The sequence below is a fragment of the Poecilia reticulata genome, linkage group LG15 (genome assembly GCF_000633615.1).
Source record: "Poecilia reticulata strain Guanapo linkage group LG15, Guppy_female_1.0+MT, whole genome shotgun sequence".
Classification (NCBI taxonomy): Eukaryota; Metazoa; Chordata; class Actinopteri; order Cyprinodontiformes; family Poeciliidae; genus Poecilia; species Poecilia reticulata.
The window spans coordinates 18,016,444-18,030,537 of NC_024345.1; the positions used below are offsets into that span (position 1 = coordinate 18,016,444).

The 14,094-nt window shown below is 38.5% G+C and overlaps 1 protein-coding gene across 1 annotated transcript; it reads right to left on the bottom strand.

The window, feature by feature from the left end:
• On the bottom strand, positions 1–12,927 carry gclc (glutamate-cysteine ligase, catalytic subunit). Its single transcript, XM_008429790.2, has 16 exons — positions 12,278–12,927; positions 10,357–10,469; positions 6,783–6,965; positions 6,407–6,520; positions 6,126–6,184; positions 5,784–5,920; positions 5,600–5,674; positions 5,323–5,439; positions 3,099–3,237; positions 2,596–2,708; positions 2,417–2,509; positions 2,226–2,330; positions 2,060–2,141; positions 1,873–1,982; positions 832–952; positions 1–729 (listed from the first exon to the last, which is right to left on the bottom strand). The coding sequence occupies exons 1-16, from the start codon at positions 12,425–12,427 to the stop codon at positions 548–550; spliced, it is 1,893 nt and encodes a 630-aa protein (XP_008428012.1). The 5' UTR covers positions 12,428–12,927; the 3' UTR covers positions 1–547.
• Between the last annotated feature and the right edge of the window lie 1,167 nt (positions 12,928–14,094).

A 14,094-nucleotide genomic window follows, 5' to 3' on the forward strand; every position in this document is an offset into this window, starting at 1 on the left:
GAAAATGACTTACAGATTTATTTGGAAAAAGAGTCACGTTGCAAACAGTGCCTTAACATTTTCATTTGAATACAACAATAATTTTAAGGTCCCCTCTAAGAAGTCAGCAGAACGAAGCAACCGAAATGCAAAACAAAGAAAAATCAACCCTAATGTTAAACGTCTAAATCAACAAATAGGAAAAACCATAAACAAAAACAATTGTTAATGATTTAAAGGGCAAAAGGTTCAGTATTTACAGAAGATTAACAGCAGCCTACTGTACAGCTCTGCTACATTTACAATTTCACACAGATATGCTTAATTTTCAGACAAAAATAAATACACATCTGATTTTCTATTACATTACCCTTCCATAGTCCTATTAAAATAATTCTGTAATCATAAAAATCTCATACAGCGTATATACACACGTGATGCAGGTGTGCTTCTTCACAACACACACATGCAGCTGCATTCTTTTTAATTGGACCTCTTTCATTTGGTCTGTCTTCTTCGTGCATGATTGAAAAAAAATAAAATAATATGACGTGCGTTTGGAGCTCTCTCACTTCACCCGGTTGACTGGGTTACCAAAAAGCTCGGGGCACTGCTCTTCGCCTTTAGCAATCCTGTCGCACCTCTTGAGCAGGTCGTAGTTGATCTTGTCGGTAATGACACTGTCCTGCTTGTACTCGGGGTGCTTTGCAACAAATTCCCTCATCCACTTGGCCATGGTCATCAGTTCTCCTGTTTGGATCAGCAGCGGATGGAATTAGTGGGAACAAATGAACACTGGAGCACAGGCATTTTTTTTTTCTGCTTAAATAAAAACCGTTACTGGTACTTTACCTGAGGCACGTTTCTTGATGAGCTTCAGATAATTCAAAATAGTGCACCTGGTGTCAACGTCAACTTCCATGTTTTCCAGATAGGAGTTAAGGATTGGGATAAGGCCTTGAAATACTCCCTCCTGATGATGTAAAACATAAAAATAAAGCTGAATTGATGTCTTGCAATAGGGTAAAGGAAAATATAGACAATTGTATAAATACCTTGCTTTACAATACAGTATTTTGCAAGTATTGATAAACCTTAAACTTTCCAGCCTTAGTCTTACAACCACAAAAAAAAAAATCTGATTTTATGTGAAAGACCAAAACAAAGCAGTGGATATTCTCTAAGCAGAAGGAAATAAACAGCTTTTACAATACCTAAATATAGCTTTTTTAATTGGTCTGATATAATACTCCAATATTAAATGTTATGTTTTGATTAACTATAAGCAGAAAATCATCATAATTGTCAAAAATTAACACTTTCAAACACCCATCTGTGTGTGATTAATCTACATAACGTGTTTCTCTTGGTGATAAAGTTCCTGAAATAAAAATATTCTAATTTATTGAATGGGTTTGGATAGTTTAGAAAACCATCTTTCTCTGCAACTAAAGCTACAGTTTTATTGAGATACGTCCCTGCATACCTCAAATGGATTTAGTTCTGGACTTTGCATGTCTTTTATAATCTAACCCAACTTTAAACTTCTCCACAGCTTTGTCCCTGACCTGTCTGCTGTATCCCCTGGTCTTTATTTCAAATAAAATAAATAATCCATTGTAAAAAAAAAAAAAACAAAAATTAAAATTATGCAACTTCACAATTGCATGACTTTGTGTTGGCCTACCACACAAAACCACAAGAAAATATGTTTTCTTGTGGCTGTGACAAGTTTAACCGGTATGAATACTTTTGCAACACTTTCCTTTCACGTATCCGAGGCCGAGTGTTGCTAGTTGCGATTGTTTGTGCGCTCAAATGTAACACTGAAGACTGGCATAGCAGGGGAGAGATGAACTCATCTGACTCGGGTTTAGTCACGAACAAACTCACCTTCCCGTTGATGATTGTGTCGATGCTCATCAGTGTGTAATCCTCGTTATTGCCCTCAAACTCTACGCCGTTCTGAGAAGAAGCAGCACAATCCAAGCCTGGGTTGCAGCCTGTTGGAAAACATCACAGTCATTTCCATCTGAACCATTCAAAGACACTTAAGAGTTCCACTTCCTGTTCAGCCCACCTTTAAACATGTCTTTGCGGAAATAAAACATGCCCTCCTGGACTGCGTTTCTCTTCTGCGCCACCTTCATGTTCTCATCCACCTGATAAATCACAGGTTTTATTCTGATTTAAATCTTAGAACTAATATTTTAATAAAAACAATGTATCCAAGCGGTTGTTAATACCTTTGATAAGGGGATAAGGAAATCCAGCTTGTAGGATAAGATCACTCTGGTAAGCAGGACAACAAAAACCACATATGCGGCATTTTCAAAGTCAGTTAGCTGAACCTGGAAAGTAAAACAAAGAAACGTAACTCGTTATTAAGAGTCCTCCAAAATAAGCCCAGATAAACAAACGTCTATATCACAAATACCTCCATGGGGCGAAACTCGACCCTCCAGCCGATGTCGGAGTTCGGAGGTGGAGGCTTGAACCGCATCGTCTGCCAGTTGGTCGACTGAAGGTTCTGGATGAAAAATGAACGCCGACTGAGCTTAGATCCGTGTGTGGCAAGAGATTAGCTTCTCTGAAAGAAGTCTTAAAAATCCTCACCTCAAAGTGATCCGATTCGTTTTCATCGTCCAAATGTATTTTCTCCTCAAAGACAGAGAGCGGGTCTCGTATGAAGAGGTGAGCTATGTGTTGAGCCAGAAGCTTGTCAATCCCTGCAAACAAGACATATTTAATGCACATCGAGTAGACCTGCTTATCCTGGCATGGTGGTGGCGGGGAGCGGGGCCTTGCTGGAGAACAGGTCATCAGTCCTCACAAGACATTGAACCATGCAGACATGGTAATTTAGATCAATTAACCCAACACGTGTTTTTGGACTGTGGGAGAAAGGAGTATTGTGATAAAACCCACACATGCAACAGGAGAGCATGCAAACGCCATGGAAAACAATCAAACTCAGAACCATCTTGCTACAAAGTAGCATTGCCCCCGAATGCACCACCATGCAGTATCATTATGTACACATGTTCCTGTAATTCTTTATGGAGCGCAGATTTTAAAGTAGACTAATTTTTAAAAGCGCCTAAAAGAGACATCGGTACCTGCACTGAGCAGCTGCTTGTTGATCTCCTCGTCTATCGTCAAATCGATGTCGTTGTACTTCTCCCCGCAGCGAGACAGGTAGCTGTCAATCGAGTCATACCTGGACTTAAAGATCCTGTACTTGTTGTTTTTCAGAGGCTGCAAAACAGAAATGAGAAAGCACGCTTACATTATAATATCCAACTACAAATCTATAAATTTGCCTGCAATTAAATATTTGCATCACACAAATTGTTTTTTTTCATTTTGCTATTGACAACAGAGAAAAGATTGGGGAAAGGAGAGACTTTAAAAATCTTTCTCTGAATTAACCGTTGTACTCAGTGTATCCAGAGAATAAACACAGAAACGGCATTTAAGAAACTAAACCAAAAATAGCAACAAAACAAAGCTTCTTCTAATTAAAACTAAGACTCCAACATTGGGCTGTTATACTTCCATTTGCTGGGTTTAAATAGGGAATTTAATAATCATTTGGTTTGAGCTGCTTAAATACTTGATTTTAGTAAATTCATGGTATATTCCCATAAACACAGTCTTATCCCATATTTGTCCGTTTATTATATTTTCCATTTCTTCTCTCAAATGTTCCCAAGTTCAAAAGAAATTTTAAAAATGCATATACTCTAGGTTTATCAGTTTACCGTTTTAATGTATGTAAAGTGAGACTCTCGATAAATGATATTGCTCATTATATTTCATTAAGCATGTTTTGTTTCACATTCCTGTGTGGTTGGGTGTGGAATGGATTCAGGTTCTCACCTATCGTCTAACGAATCAGTAACCCTCACAGTTCATTATCTTGCTCCAGAATCTGAGAAGTAGAAAAAAAAAAAAAAGCACTTCCTGGTGCACTGCTAGGAAACCAACAGCTCTTCCATTCAATAGACGGTGACAGATTGGGCTCGCTCTCTCAGTCACTAATTGATCTGCTTGAACTGAGCACGGTTGTTTTCACAGTTCAAATATAAAGCCACACATTAAGCCTTTCCGCACTCACTAAAACTGCTGGAAGCTGCTGGGCTCCGTTTCGATAATGTACTCTCCTTAAGTAACACAATACGTCTCCCTGAGCTGCATCAGGAAACAGCTTTTGAATCTTTGTAGTTTTTTTTGTTTTGGCATCAGTTGGACATGGGTCAGGTACAGGTGTTGAGATAAATCAAAGCTTAAAAAAAATTATTTTCTAACGTAATTTTAACGAGAAATCAGAGAAACGGTTCTCTGGCTGTATGGAGGCTAGATTAGTGCGCCGGTGCCCCTCCCCCACCTGTTGCTGCAAACTGGGAATCAGCTTTCTTTTGCTGAAAGGGACAGTATTATGTAGTTTCCCAGGCACATAGTGATATAAAATGTCACCATCAAGTAACTATGTTGTCTCTTTAAAAAGCTCCTGCTCGTCGTCACAACAATGCTCCTTCATTAAGCCGTTTATAACCGTTCTTAGAAGGGTTGGACTGAGAAGGGGTTCATATGATAAGCTCAGCAGATGTGCAGTTCCACCAGCTGTTTGATTATTTTGTGAGAATAAGCATTAAGTCAGCCCCTAATAGTTTCATAATTTGGCAAACATGCATGAAAGAATCAAAGCAACACTCCAATGTTTTTAATGAGGGAAAAACAGTACAACATGACAAAAAAAACAAAAACACAATACTGCCCTTTTAAATAAGACATAAATTGACAAAAATAAAAACATGGAAGGTGATGTATAAAATAAATACGGGTTTGATAAAGGTGCCCTTTTCCCAATCTCCATGTGCTTCGTGGAAGTAGTGATGTAGTTGGAGGGCAGAACTCCAATCAAAGTCTGCCATTGTTACGCTCCCCAACTCACCAAGGGAGTTGTTCACAGCCCACATCAGCTGACTTCTATAGCAGCGAGTCAGCTTCCTGTGTCGAGGAATTGAAGGTTGATGTGACAACCCGCAGCTCGATTTAAAAGTGTAAACAAGACATTTCTGTTGAGAAATGAATTGGCTCATTTAAGTGAACTAAATCGGAATTTTGTGCATAGCTCTCATCAGGGTCGCTACACTGAGAGCTAACAGTATGGGGGGAGTTACGATAGTTGTGTTTTCCCACACTGCAGACGCTGCACGCCACATCCTGTCTTCCTGCACTGTCAGCTATTGTTTGCACACTCTCAGCAGTGTGGAATTTCAGGTCTACATTTGTAATTTACAAACAGCCCGTGGGAGCAGAGAGGCAGCCTGTCCTCACCTTCAGGCCTCGTTCCTCTTGGGTCCTGTCGTCCACCGAGGCTGAGATAACTCCCCAGCGACAATCAATATCAGACATGTACCCTCTGTAGAAGGGTGAGGCAGCGCTCAGCGCCATCTGCAATGAAAGACAGGAAGTTTATTTACAAACAATACCAGTAATTATGATCTAGTATTTTTAAAGTAAAGATCTAGATATATACCAATATTTTTATGCACCACTTGATCACAGCTGAATAATTTCTAATGGGAAGCGCAAATTTCATGCAACCACTCACCACGATGGGGCAGAATGTTGCTAGTTGGTCATAAAGATACCTTGCCTCATCAATGCTGCAAGCTTGGAATGTCACCTGCAAAAACATCATAAATGAGGCTGAAGTCCTTTCATAAATCACTGATTGAAACGGTGGAGCAGACGGCGTTCTCAGAACCCAGGTTTGCATATTCAAAAATACGTACTTGCAGGCAACAGTTGCCCATGCCGAAGCCCATGGCGTCCATGTAGATGTGGTCAGGAAGGGCTGCCCTCGCTGCTTCGCCGTCATCCTCAGGGAACTGCTCCACGAATGGAGACGGTGTGTGTTTATCTTTGTAGACTGCAAGAGGAAAAAGGAGCCAAATCACATCTTTTGCTTTATTTATTCAAAATCCTGTCTAAAGTCTACGGAGTACTAAATCAAGCATGCGAGTCTGAATGTACAGCAGGTAAAATTAATTAATATTACACCGCTGACTTCACCCACATTTACAGCAGATTGTAAATGCAGTTAATGATGAAGCAAGAAAATGAATCAAACTTACTTGGCACATTTATCACAACTTTCTCTCCTCTTCGATGCCGTATATTTCTGGTCAGAGTGCTGAAGAGAAGAATTCAATGTTGACACTTACAAAAGTGTTCATGTCTTTTGAACTTTTATCCCAATATAAATCTATTAAAATTAAAGCAATGATTCTTATAGCCATAATTTAACTTTTACATTATATTCAGGTTGATGCTTAATGTAACAAAATATTTAAAATATGATATTTAGTATTAAACTAGTAATTCATTTAAAACCTCAGAAAGTCAACCAACCCACCTGAATCTGGGGTGTCTGTTTATGGCTTCATCTGGGAAAAACAAAGACTTTGACACTCCTTTTTCAACCGGAGTGGGTCGGTACTCTGGTTTGGTGAAACCTGGACAGCCTAACCTGAAAAAAGAAAAGCACGCATCAGCTGCTTGGGAAACAAACCTTTCAATTACACACATACTGGCCACTCAACATTCGACAACTTGCACACAACCACCGTTCAGCTACCGTAAGCGCTATTCTTAGGGGCACAAGTGCCAGGAGGAGGTTGGAATCACATTCACAAGTTGTTGATTGCAAGATGACTACTACTAGCTGAGCAACAGTTTCCCTATTAAGTGCATGAATAATTAATGGCTCTACGTTGATCAACACAACAGACCTTGGAAAGGAGGTGATGGTGCAGAGCGTCATATTCTTCTTCAGGACAGACGAAGCCTCCAGACGTCTCTTCCTCATGTTACCCTCCACCGTGTTGAACTCCGACATCGTTCCCCCGTACGGCTGCCCAGGAGTTCCCTCGATCATGTAGCTGCCATACTCCGGTCTCCAAAGAGTCGGATGACTGTGGAAGTGCAAAATATGTTGCAAAATCTTTTGTTTCATCGCGTCAGCCGGAGAGAACCCTGTTCTCAGTATCGCGTTGACCTTTTTCAGAAAATAAACTACGCACTTTCCCTTTATGGAGGTGGCACCAGTAATCCTGGCACCATAAACAAACACGACGCATTTGTGCTTCAGAGCGTGCTCTTTGGTGTGTGCAACAGAGGGGCAGTAATGAGGTATGCATGGGATTTACTATGGTCACTGCTGCTGGTATTTCCCCCCCAGTCAAGTTTGCCATACAGATTTACACTGACGTCAGAGGCAGGCAGACAGGAGCCTGTATAAACACACTGAGGGACGGCTCTTTAAACAGTGCTCCTACATATGTCTTCTCATGTCAAATTTCAGTACTTTTACAGAGTTTGGGATAAATACAATTCAAAATAAAAGTACTGAAGATGTTTCAGTGGTCGGATTTTGTATATGGGTGAAATTCAGGTCTCTAAACAGCTTTTTTGTAGAGGAGCACTGCAGAAAAAAAATGATTTGCATAACATTTCCAAATTTAGAGTTTATTTTACTATGTCCTGCAGTGCTCAAATTTGAAGAACTGCATTTCAAAAAAAGTAATCCTTGGAAAATTAGTTGTAGTATTTTCTTATTATATTTTACTGTTAAAATGGGAAAAAAAAATCCTGATCTAACTTGTGTCTAAAGTTAACTGAAATTTTTTAGAAAACAGTTTCAATACAAATCTAGTAGAATTTTCTTCAAAAAAAGTGTTTGTGTCTTTTTAAAATCACAAGCAGGAGGAACTTTTCCCACCTTTGGATGAGACATAGTTGCTTTCTTCCTGAAATACTCAGTTACTGCTTTCAAATTGTAAACCATCTGATGCAACACTTTAAATATCAATAGGTCTATGAATGGCTTAATGGGTAAAGTTCAAGTTATGTGATTCTAAGGAATTACGAGCGCTTTAACCTGTAAAAGCTTAAATCCAGCGGTAATGATTATAAACTCTCGTTGTCATCCAGGCTTGAGTTGTTTTAGGAAAAACAAAGCAGGCCACTGACACTTGGCAGAACTCATGCTAAAGAATGTGCTTTTCGTAGCGATACTAAAGGAAGCCCCCCCAAAAATTAAACCACAAACACTCCTAAATTAGCTGCTTTTTAAAGTCTATAAGTTCCAATACTGGCACATTTGTGTTTTTCCTTTTGGACAAATCAATGGTAGAAGTATTTAAATCACAAGCTGATATTCATGTAACAATAACAATTTAATAACTCTCCCGCATTAGAGAGCGCATACTTTGAATTACGAGTATGAACATGCTATACAGTGCGTACATGCAAACAGCAGTAAGAAAAACATAGAAGGTCCCAGCCAGTGACTGATGGATTTCATTAAAGACAGCAATAATGACACAGCTGGATAATGAGGTTCAGAGTTTCACTTCAATAAACAAGATGGAAGAGGAGTGGCTTCTCACAGACTCAGACCTGGCATCTTAAGCATTTAATTTCTCATCTGGCGGAGTTGTTCCATGACTCTGATTAATCAGATGTAAATCACAAAGAACGAGAGTTAGAACTAGATTCTACCATGACCCAAACTGATACAATCAACTTATGGGTTGAAGTTTAGCTCCTATTTCACTGGTCTCTGAGCTTTTCCTTCATTAGTGATATATTCTGCTTGTGTTACACCAACAAGCAGCATTACGTTTCAGTACAGTGGCACTGAACTTAGTTTTAGAGTTTTGGAGAATATCTAAATAAATATCTATTTCAAAAACATTCGTCATCTCATTACTTTCGGCCAAAGTTATTTAAAGCCACAGTGAAGGGCCCACAGACCGCAGTGCAGGGTCTGCAGCAGCAGCGCTTCTTGGGGTTAACTAGCAGGATTAGGTTAATCAAAACTCATCTGCCTGGTTGTTCTCTACAGTAGTAACAATTAGAATTTCTATTTTTATTTTAAATATAATTCCCCCCCCAAATGATCAATCCAGATAATTGTTAAATAATATCCTAAAATGTATATCTGATCTCTCTTTTTCCAAAAATGCTTTTATGTGTGAAGAAATCTGTGACAATCCTCCAACCTGGTTGACATTTGATTATCAGTTTTCCTAAAGTAGTTAGGCATGGCCAGGTACTGCCATCAAGGAAAGCCAAGGTACAGAATGTTAAACCTAAAATTTTTTCTCTCAAGACAAAAAATATTTATAAAATGAAGTGGAAGCTAAAATTAATCGCCATTCATTCCCACTATTAAGCCATCTAAGGTAAAGATTGGCATGCTTAGAAAGTAATATGTTTGCTAAACACGTCACCTGCAGCCTGGCTACCACAGCAGATAGCTCAACTAATTAATCAGCTAATTTTAGTTTGTTATGTGATCCTTTATAGAAGGAGCAGAATTGAACAAAGCAACATTTAGGCCAATTATCACTGAAAACTACAACCATTTATAGCTGGTGTTTTTTCTATAATAGAAGGTGAATCAAAAATAAAAATGTAATACTCACATATAAATGAGATACATATTTAACAAGTCATATCAGCAAGATTTTTCTTTTAAAGGAAATTATATTACTATACTTTATTGTACAAATATTGTATCACAATAAAAAAGTGGTGTGTTTATTTATACAATTTCCTTTGAAATGTGAGTGTAAGTTTTTCTTAGTCATATACTTCTCTCCTCGATTGTGTTGAAAAATGAGACAAAATAAGCCAGAGCAACTTTACTGTATGTCCTCACCAGAACCAAAGCTGGGTCAGATGTCTGGTCAGGTAACACCTTTCCTCCTCAACACGACAAAAGTGTGAATTACAGAGTCACATTAACAAAAAGACACCTACAGTAGCAGTGGCCTTTAATTTGATATGTCTTGATTTTAGAAGTATCTTAAACTAAAAAAAAAAGAAAAATTCCCCCGTAAGGTAAATAAAAAGCAGAAACAAACTGTGTTATTTCATGTCTCAGATTTTAACAACTGAACCAAATAAGTGTTTCTCTGTCACAACACCAGGTTTTTAAATAATGCAGTGAGGCTGTAGGCGATGTTTGCTGCAGGATATTTGCGTAAATGCATGCCCAAGGGTGTACAGGTATGGGAACCATCTTCATTGCCAAAGTAAAATCATAAAAAAAAGTGTTGATGAACACAACCGCTGTTCAAATATGTTGAAATTCAAGATTTTCAACAGATCTTATCTTCCACCTCAGTTCCTAGTATCAACTTAGACATAATCAAAGCTCTGAATTTCTCCTTACGCTGGTGTTTACATGCTTTCACATGTACAACAAACGTCTCAGGAATCCTTTCATGACAGTGCCGTGAGTGAAGCTAATTAAAAAGAAGAGTGTGCATCAAGATCTCTGTACAGATGACTTACTTCGGGTTTGTATTTTCTCCCTGTTCTTGTAGAGTTTCCAAAACATCTCCACCATTCAGCACCAGCCGAACCTTCTCATCGTTGTCCTCCAGCTCCACCAGCATGTACTCGACCTAAACACACAAAAAAAACAAAAAAACAAAAAAAAAAACACACTGAAAATTTACACGCAAACACAGCACGACTCCTAATCCTAGCACTGGCTTTACGTTGAGCAGACTGGGAAGCCATCACATCAATTCCAATTCATCAGGAAGGTTTCCTTGACTTTAACTCTGCTGGGCTGTAATCCCCCCGTCTGAAAGAGGGATTAATCTATAACAACAGCATTCCATGTCGATTCAAATTAAAGACTCAGTGTTCAAGTTGAAGCACAGTGAAGTTTTGTTACTCAGTAAAGGCTGGGAAAAAAAAAAAAAGAAGTAAAAGCTTAAAAGAACTGGTAAAGCAAACAGGGCGTTGACGAGTCAATCACATAAATCTTAAGTATTTTGTGTAGAAGGGATTGATGTGCCATCAATTACTCAGCAAAGAGGGGCCTTTTTTCTTACAAGAGGTATTGTCTGAGAATTAGCAGTAACTCTGAAACACACAGTGAAATGTTGATCGGAGACATTGCTCATAAAAGCTGGACTTGCAAATGTTTGTGTTCAGGTCATGGGGAAGGCTGTTTGGACTTGCAGTATATAAGGGCCATAAATGCAGCATTATTCCAAGAATGTTTGTCGAATATTGTTCTTACAGGGTGGAAATATACATGTCCTGTGTTTTCACGTGGCTGCGTTTCTCTACCTTCTGTATCCAGTGACAGAGCTACTGCTACCATTAATGTTGTGTTATTAGATGTTCTTTAATGGGAAGTACTCTTAAACCACTGCTCCACTCCAGTAAACCTGCAAGACATGTTTTTTTTTTGTTGTTGTTTTATATGCGTTACAGTTCTTAACAAAAACAACAAAAAGTTTAAGTAAATCAGTAAACTAAAACAGAAATGTATATCTGCCTAGAAAAGCCTCATCTTTGCATTTCTGTTCAACCCCCAGTGAGTCGAGGCAGTCGGACGCTCCATCTCATGCTGTTCCAGCTGGAGGATTCCCCCTGTTAAAAGAGACACATTCTTCCCCACTGTTGTCACATGCTTGCCCAGGTGGACTGATTGCCACAAAATCATTGACTTTTTACAATTGGCTGGGTTTCAAGACAGATGTCTTTTTATAAATTAGTGTAATAAACTTGAATTTAACAACATTGTGTTATAACTAGCATAGAATTTGTCTGGATGTTTTTGAAACTGAAGGGTACCTATTAGGCCTGTGTTAATATTTTTCTTATCTACATTGGATGTGCTTTTTTTTAATATGTAAAAAGACATATGACATGAGACAGTAGTTTGGAATCCAATAGAGAATCCCAGGCAGGTTCTGCTGGAGGTTTCTTCCTGTTAAGGGAGAGTTTTTCTCTCCACTGTCATTGTAGCCATGCTCGGAATGAGAGCTGCAAAGTCGAAGATAATGTCAGCAATTGTCTACAGTTGGTACATGCTGCAAGTCCTTAGATAAAAAGACTCTCTCATTCTGATCTTTGTTCTACTGACTGGTGTACCACTAACCCAAAACTTGATCTGATCTTTAATAAATTAAAACTAAATAAATACATTTAATTATTGAATATTTCTTTGATCATATCTCCATGTGGTAGACTCCCATGTCTTGTTAAACACTTTTAGATCACCTTTGTTTTGAAATTGGCACCATTTAAACAGACACAAAAAATAAACATATTAAACAAATGAATACAGTTATTTACTTTTGCATCCGCATACTAGAAACATTCAAGTATGCGGATGAATCAGTAAGGGGCCTTATTGCATCATGCCTCACTGATCAAAAGCATTGAACATTGTTTAAAGTCGTGTTTTTACCTCGTCACCCCACTTCAACACATCTCTCTGACGATCCTTGACCTTATTGTAGATGTTGAGGAACTGGATGATGCCATGCTTTCGGATGTGGTCGGCATACTTCCTTGTTTCTTCCCAGTTCAGGGGAGATCCTTGCGACAGTAACCCCATGGCACAGACGGACAGTCGACCGGTGTCCTGCTGGCTGCTTATTAACTGCGAACTGCACGCCAAACGTTAGCTACCTAGCTAGTTGGTCCAACTTGCGGAGATCTAGCATGAAGTCTCAGTCCAAACAAGAGGTACAGTCTTGGTCCCACAGGATGAAGCAGGTAGCTCACAGGAAGAGTCTGTCTGATGCTGGTTAAGCGGCGTCCCTCTTCGGTAACCTTAACTGGGTATCCAAGTACAGACAGGCCACCCCCTGCTCATCACCTGCTAATTTCTGGTTAGCTCGGCCAAGCACAGTCAATAGTTGGGGACAAACTGGACCAGCTCGCCGGTGTCACGTAACGTCTGTTTGGTTGACGGCTACGCTCTGAAACTGTTTCTCCTAAGCTCCGTAACAAGGTGAGCCGTTGAACTTCGCCGTTGCCGAAACAGACTGCCGCTCCACGCAGAGTTACGCTGTGTTAAACATATGAACGCCCTCCTGGTTTTACACACGTGACGCCTTCGGGAGGAGCGACGTTACGTCATCATGACTCAGCATCCTTTCAGCTAAGCTCCTCCTGCCGACCTGTCAATCAGAGGGTAAGAGACAACGATTGCATTTGGAAATAAATGTTATTTAATAATAATAATAATAATAATAATAATAATAATAATAATAATAATAATAATAATAATAATAATAATAATAATAATAATAATAATAATAGTTTTAACATTTCTATGCTATTCAACTCTATGCTTGGTGGTATCTATGTCACCAAGATCGCACAGTGTGCATGAATTGTAAAATTAAAACATTTTTTTATATTATAGTCTGTATATACTGGCAGCTGCACTGCTCTTCATACCATTACTGTTGATTGTTGTTGAATTTGTTGATAATTTACTCTAAATTGAGCCTATTTTATGCAATTTTTTTTATATATCAATCTTTATCATATTATAATGTATCTTTATTCTAATAACATTGGTTTGCTATTGTTCAAATTGATGCAGACTACATCATTCTGTTACAAAATAAATGTATCTTCATACGAATCTTACAAATGAAAGAGGTGAGATAAAAACAGAAGCTTTTTCATTGTGATCTTTCCTTTTTGCATTTAACTATATTTTTTGTAATTATAATTTAGTCATTTCCACTAATCATGCTAGTTCCAAAAGGATGAGGGCACCTGAATTACAGTCATTTTCAGTGCTCTTCTCACAAATATTTCTCTTATGCGTCCAAATGATAAGACAGATGACTATGTACACATCATGTTCAGGGTTGTTTGAAAGAAACTATAATAATTCTAAAGCAATCTTTTGTATTTATCCTACATAGACAGTCACTCATGACCATGGGAAAGTTCAGTGTTTTTCAACCCTGATCCTTCAAGGATGTGGGACGGCATTTTTTAGATGTTTCTCTGACTGAACACACCTGATTTCAGCTGATGGCTGATTAACAGACTGAACTGTAATCATCTGAATCAAGTGTGTTATAGCAGAGAGACATCTAAAACCCGCAGGCCAGTGTGTCTTGAAGACAGGGTGGGAAACCATTGGCATACTTCATAGAAATGTCTTCAGTTTTAAAAAACAAAACTGCACTGAATTTTTTAGTAACTATCATGTATGTTGTGGTGTAACAGTTACTGAAATGTGTCAAAAACCAAAAA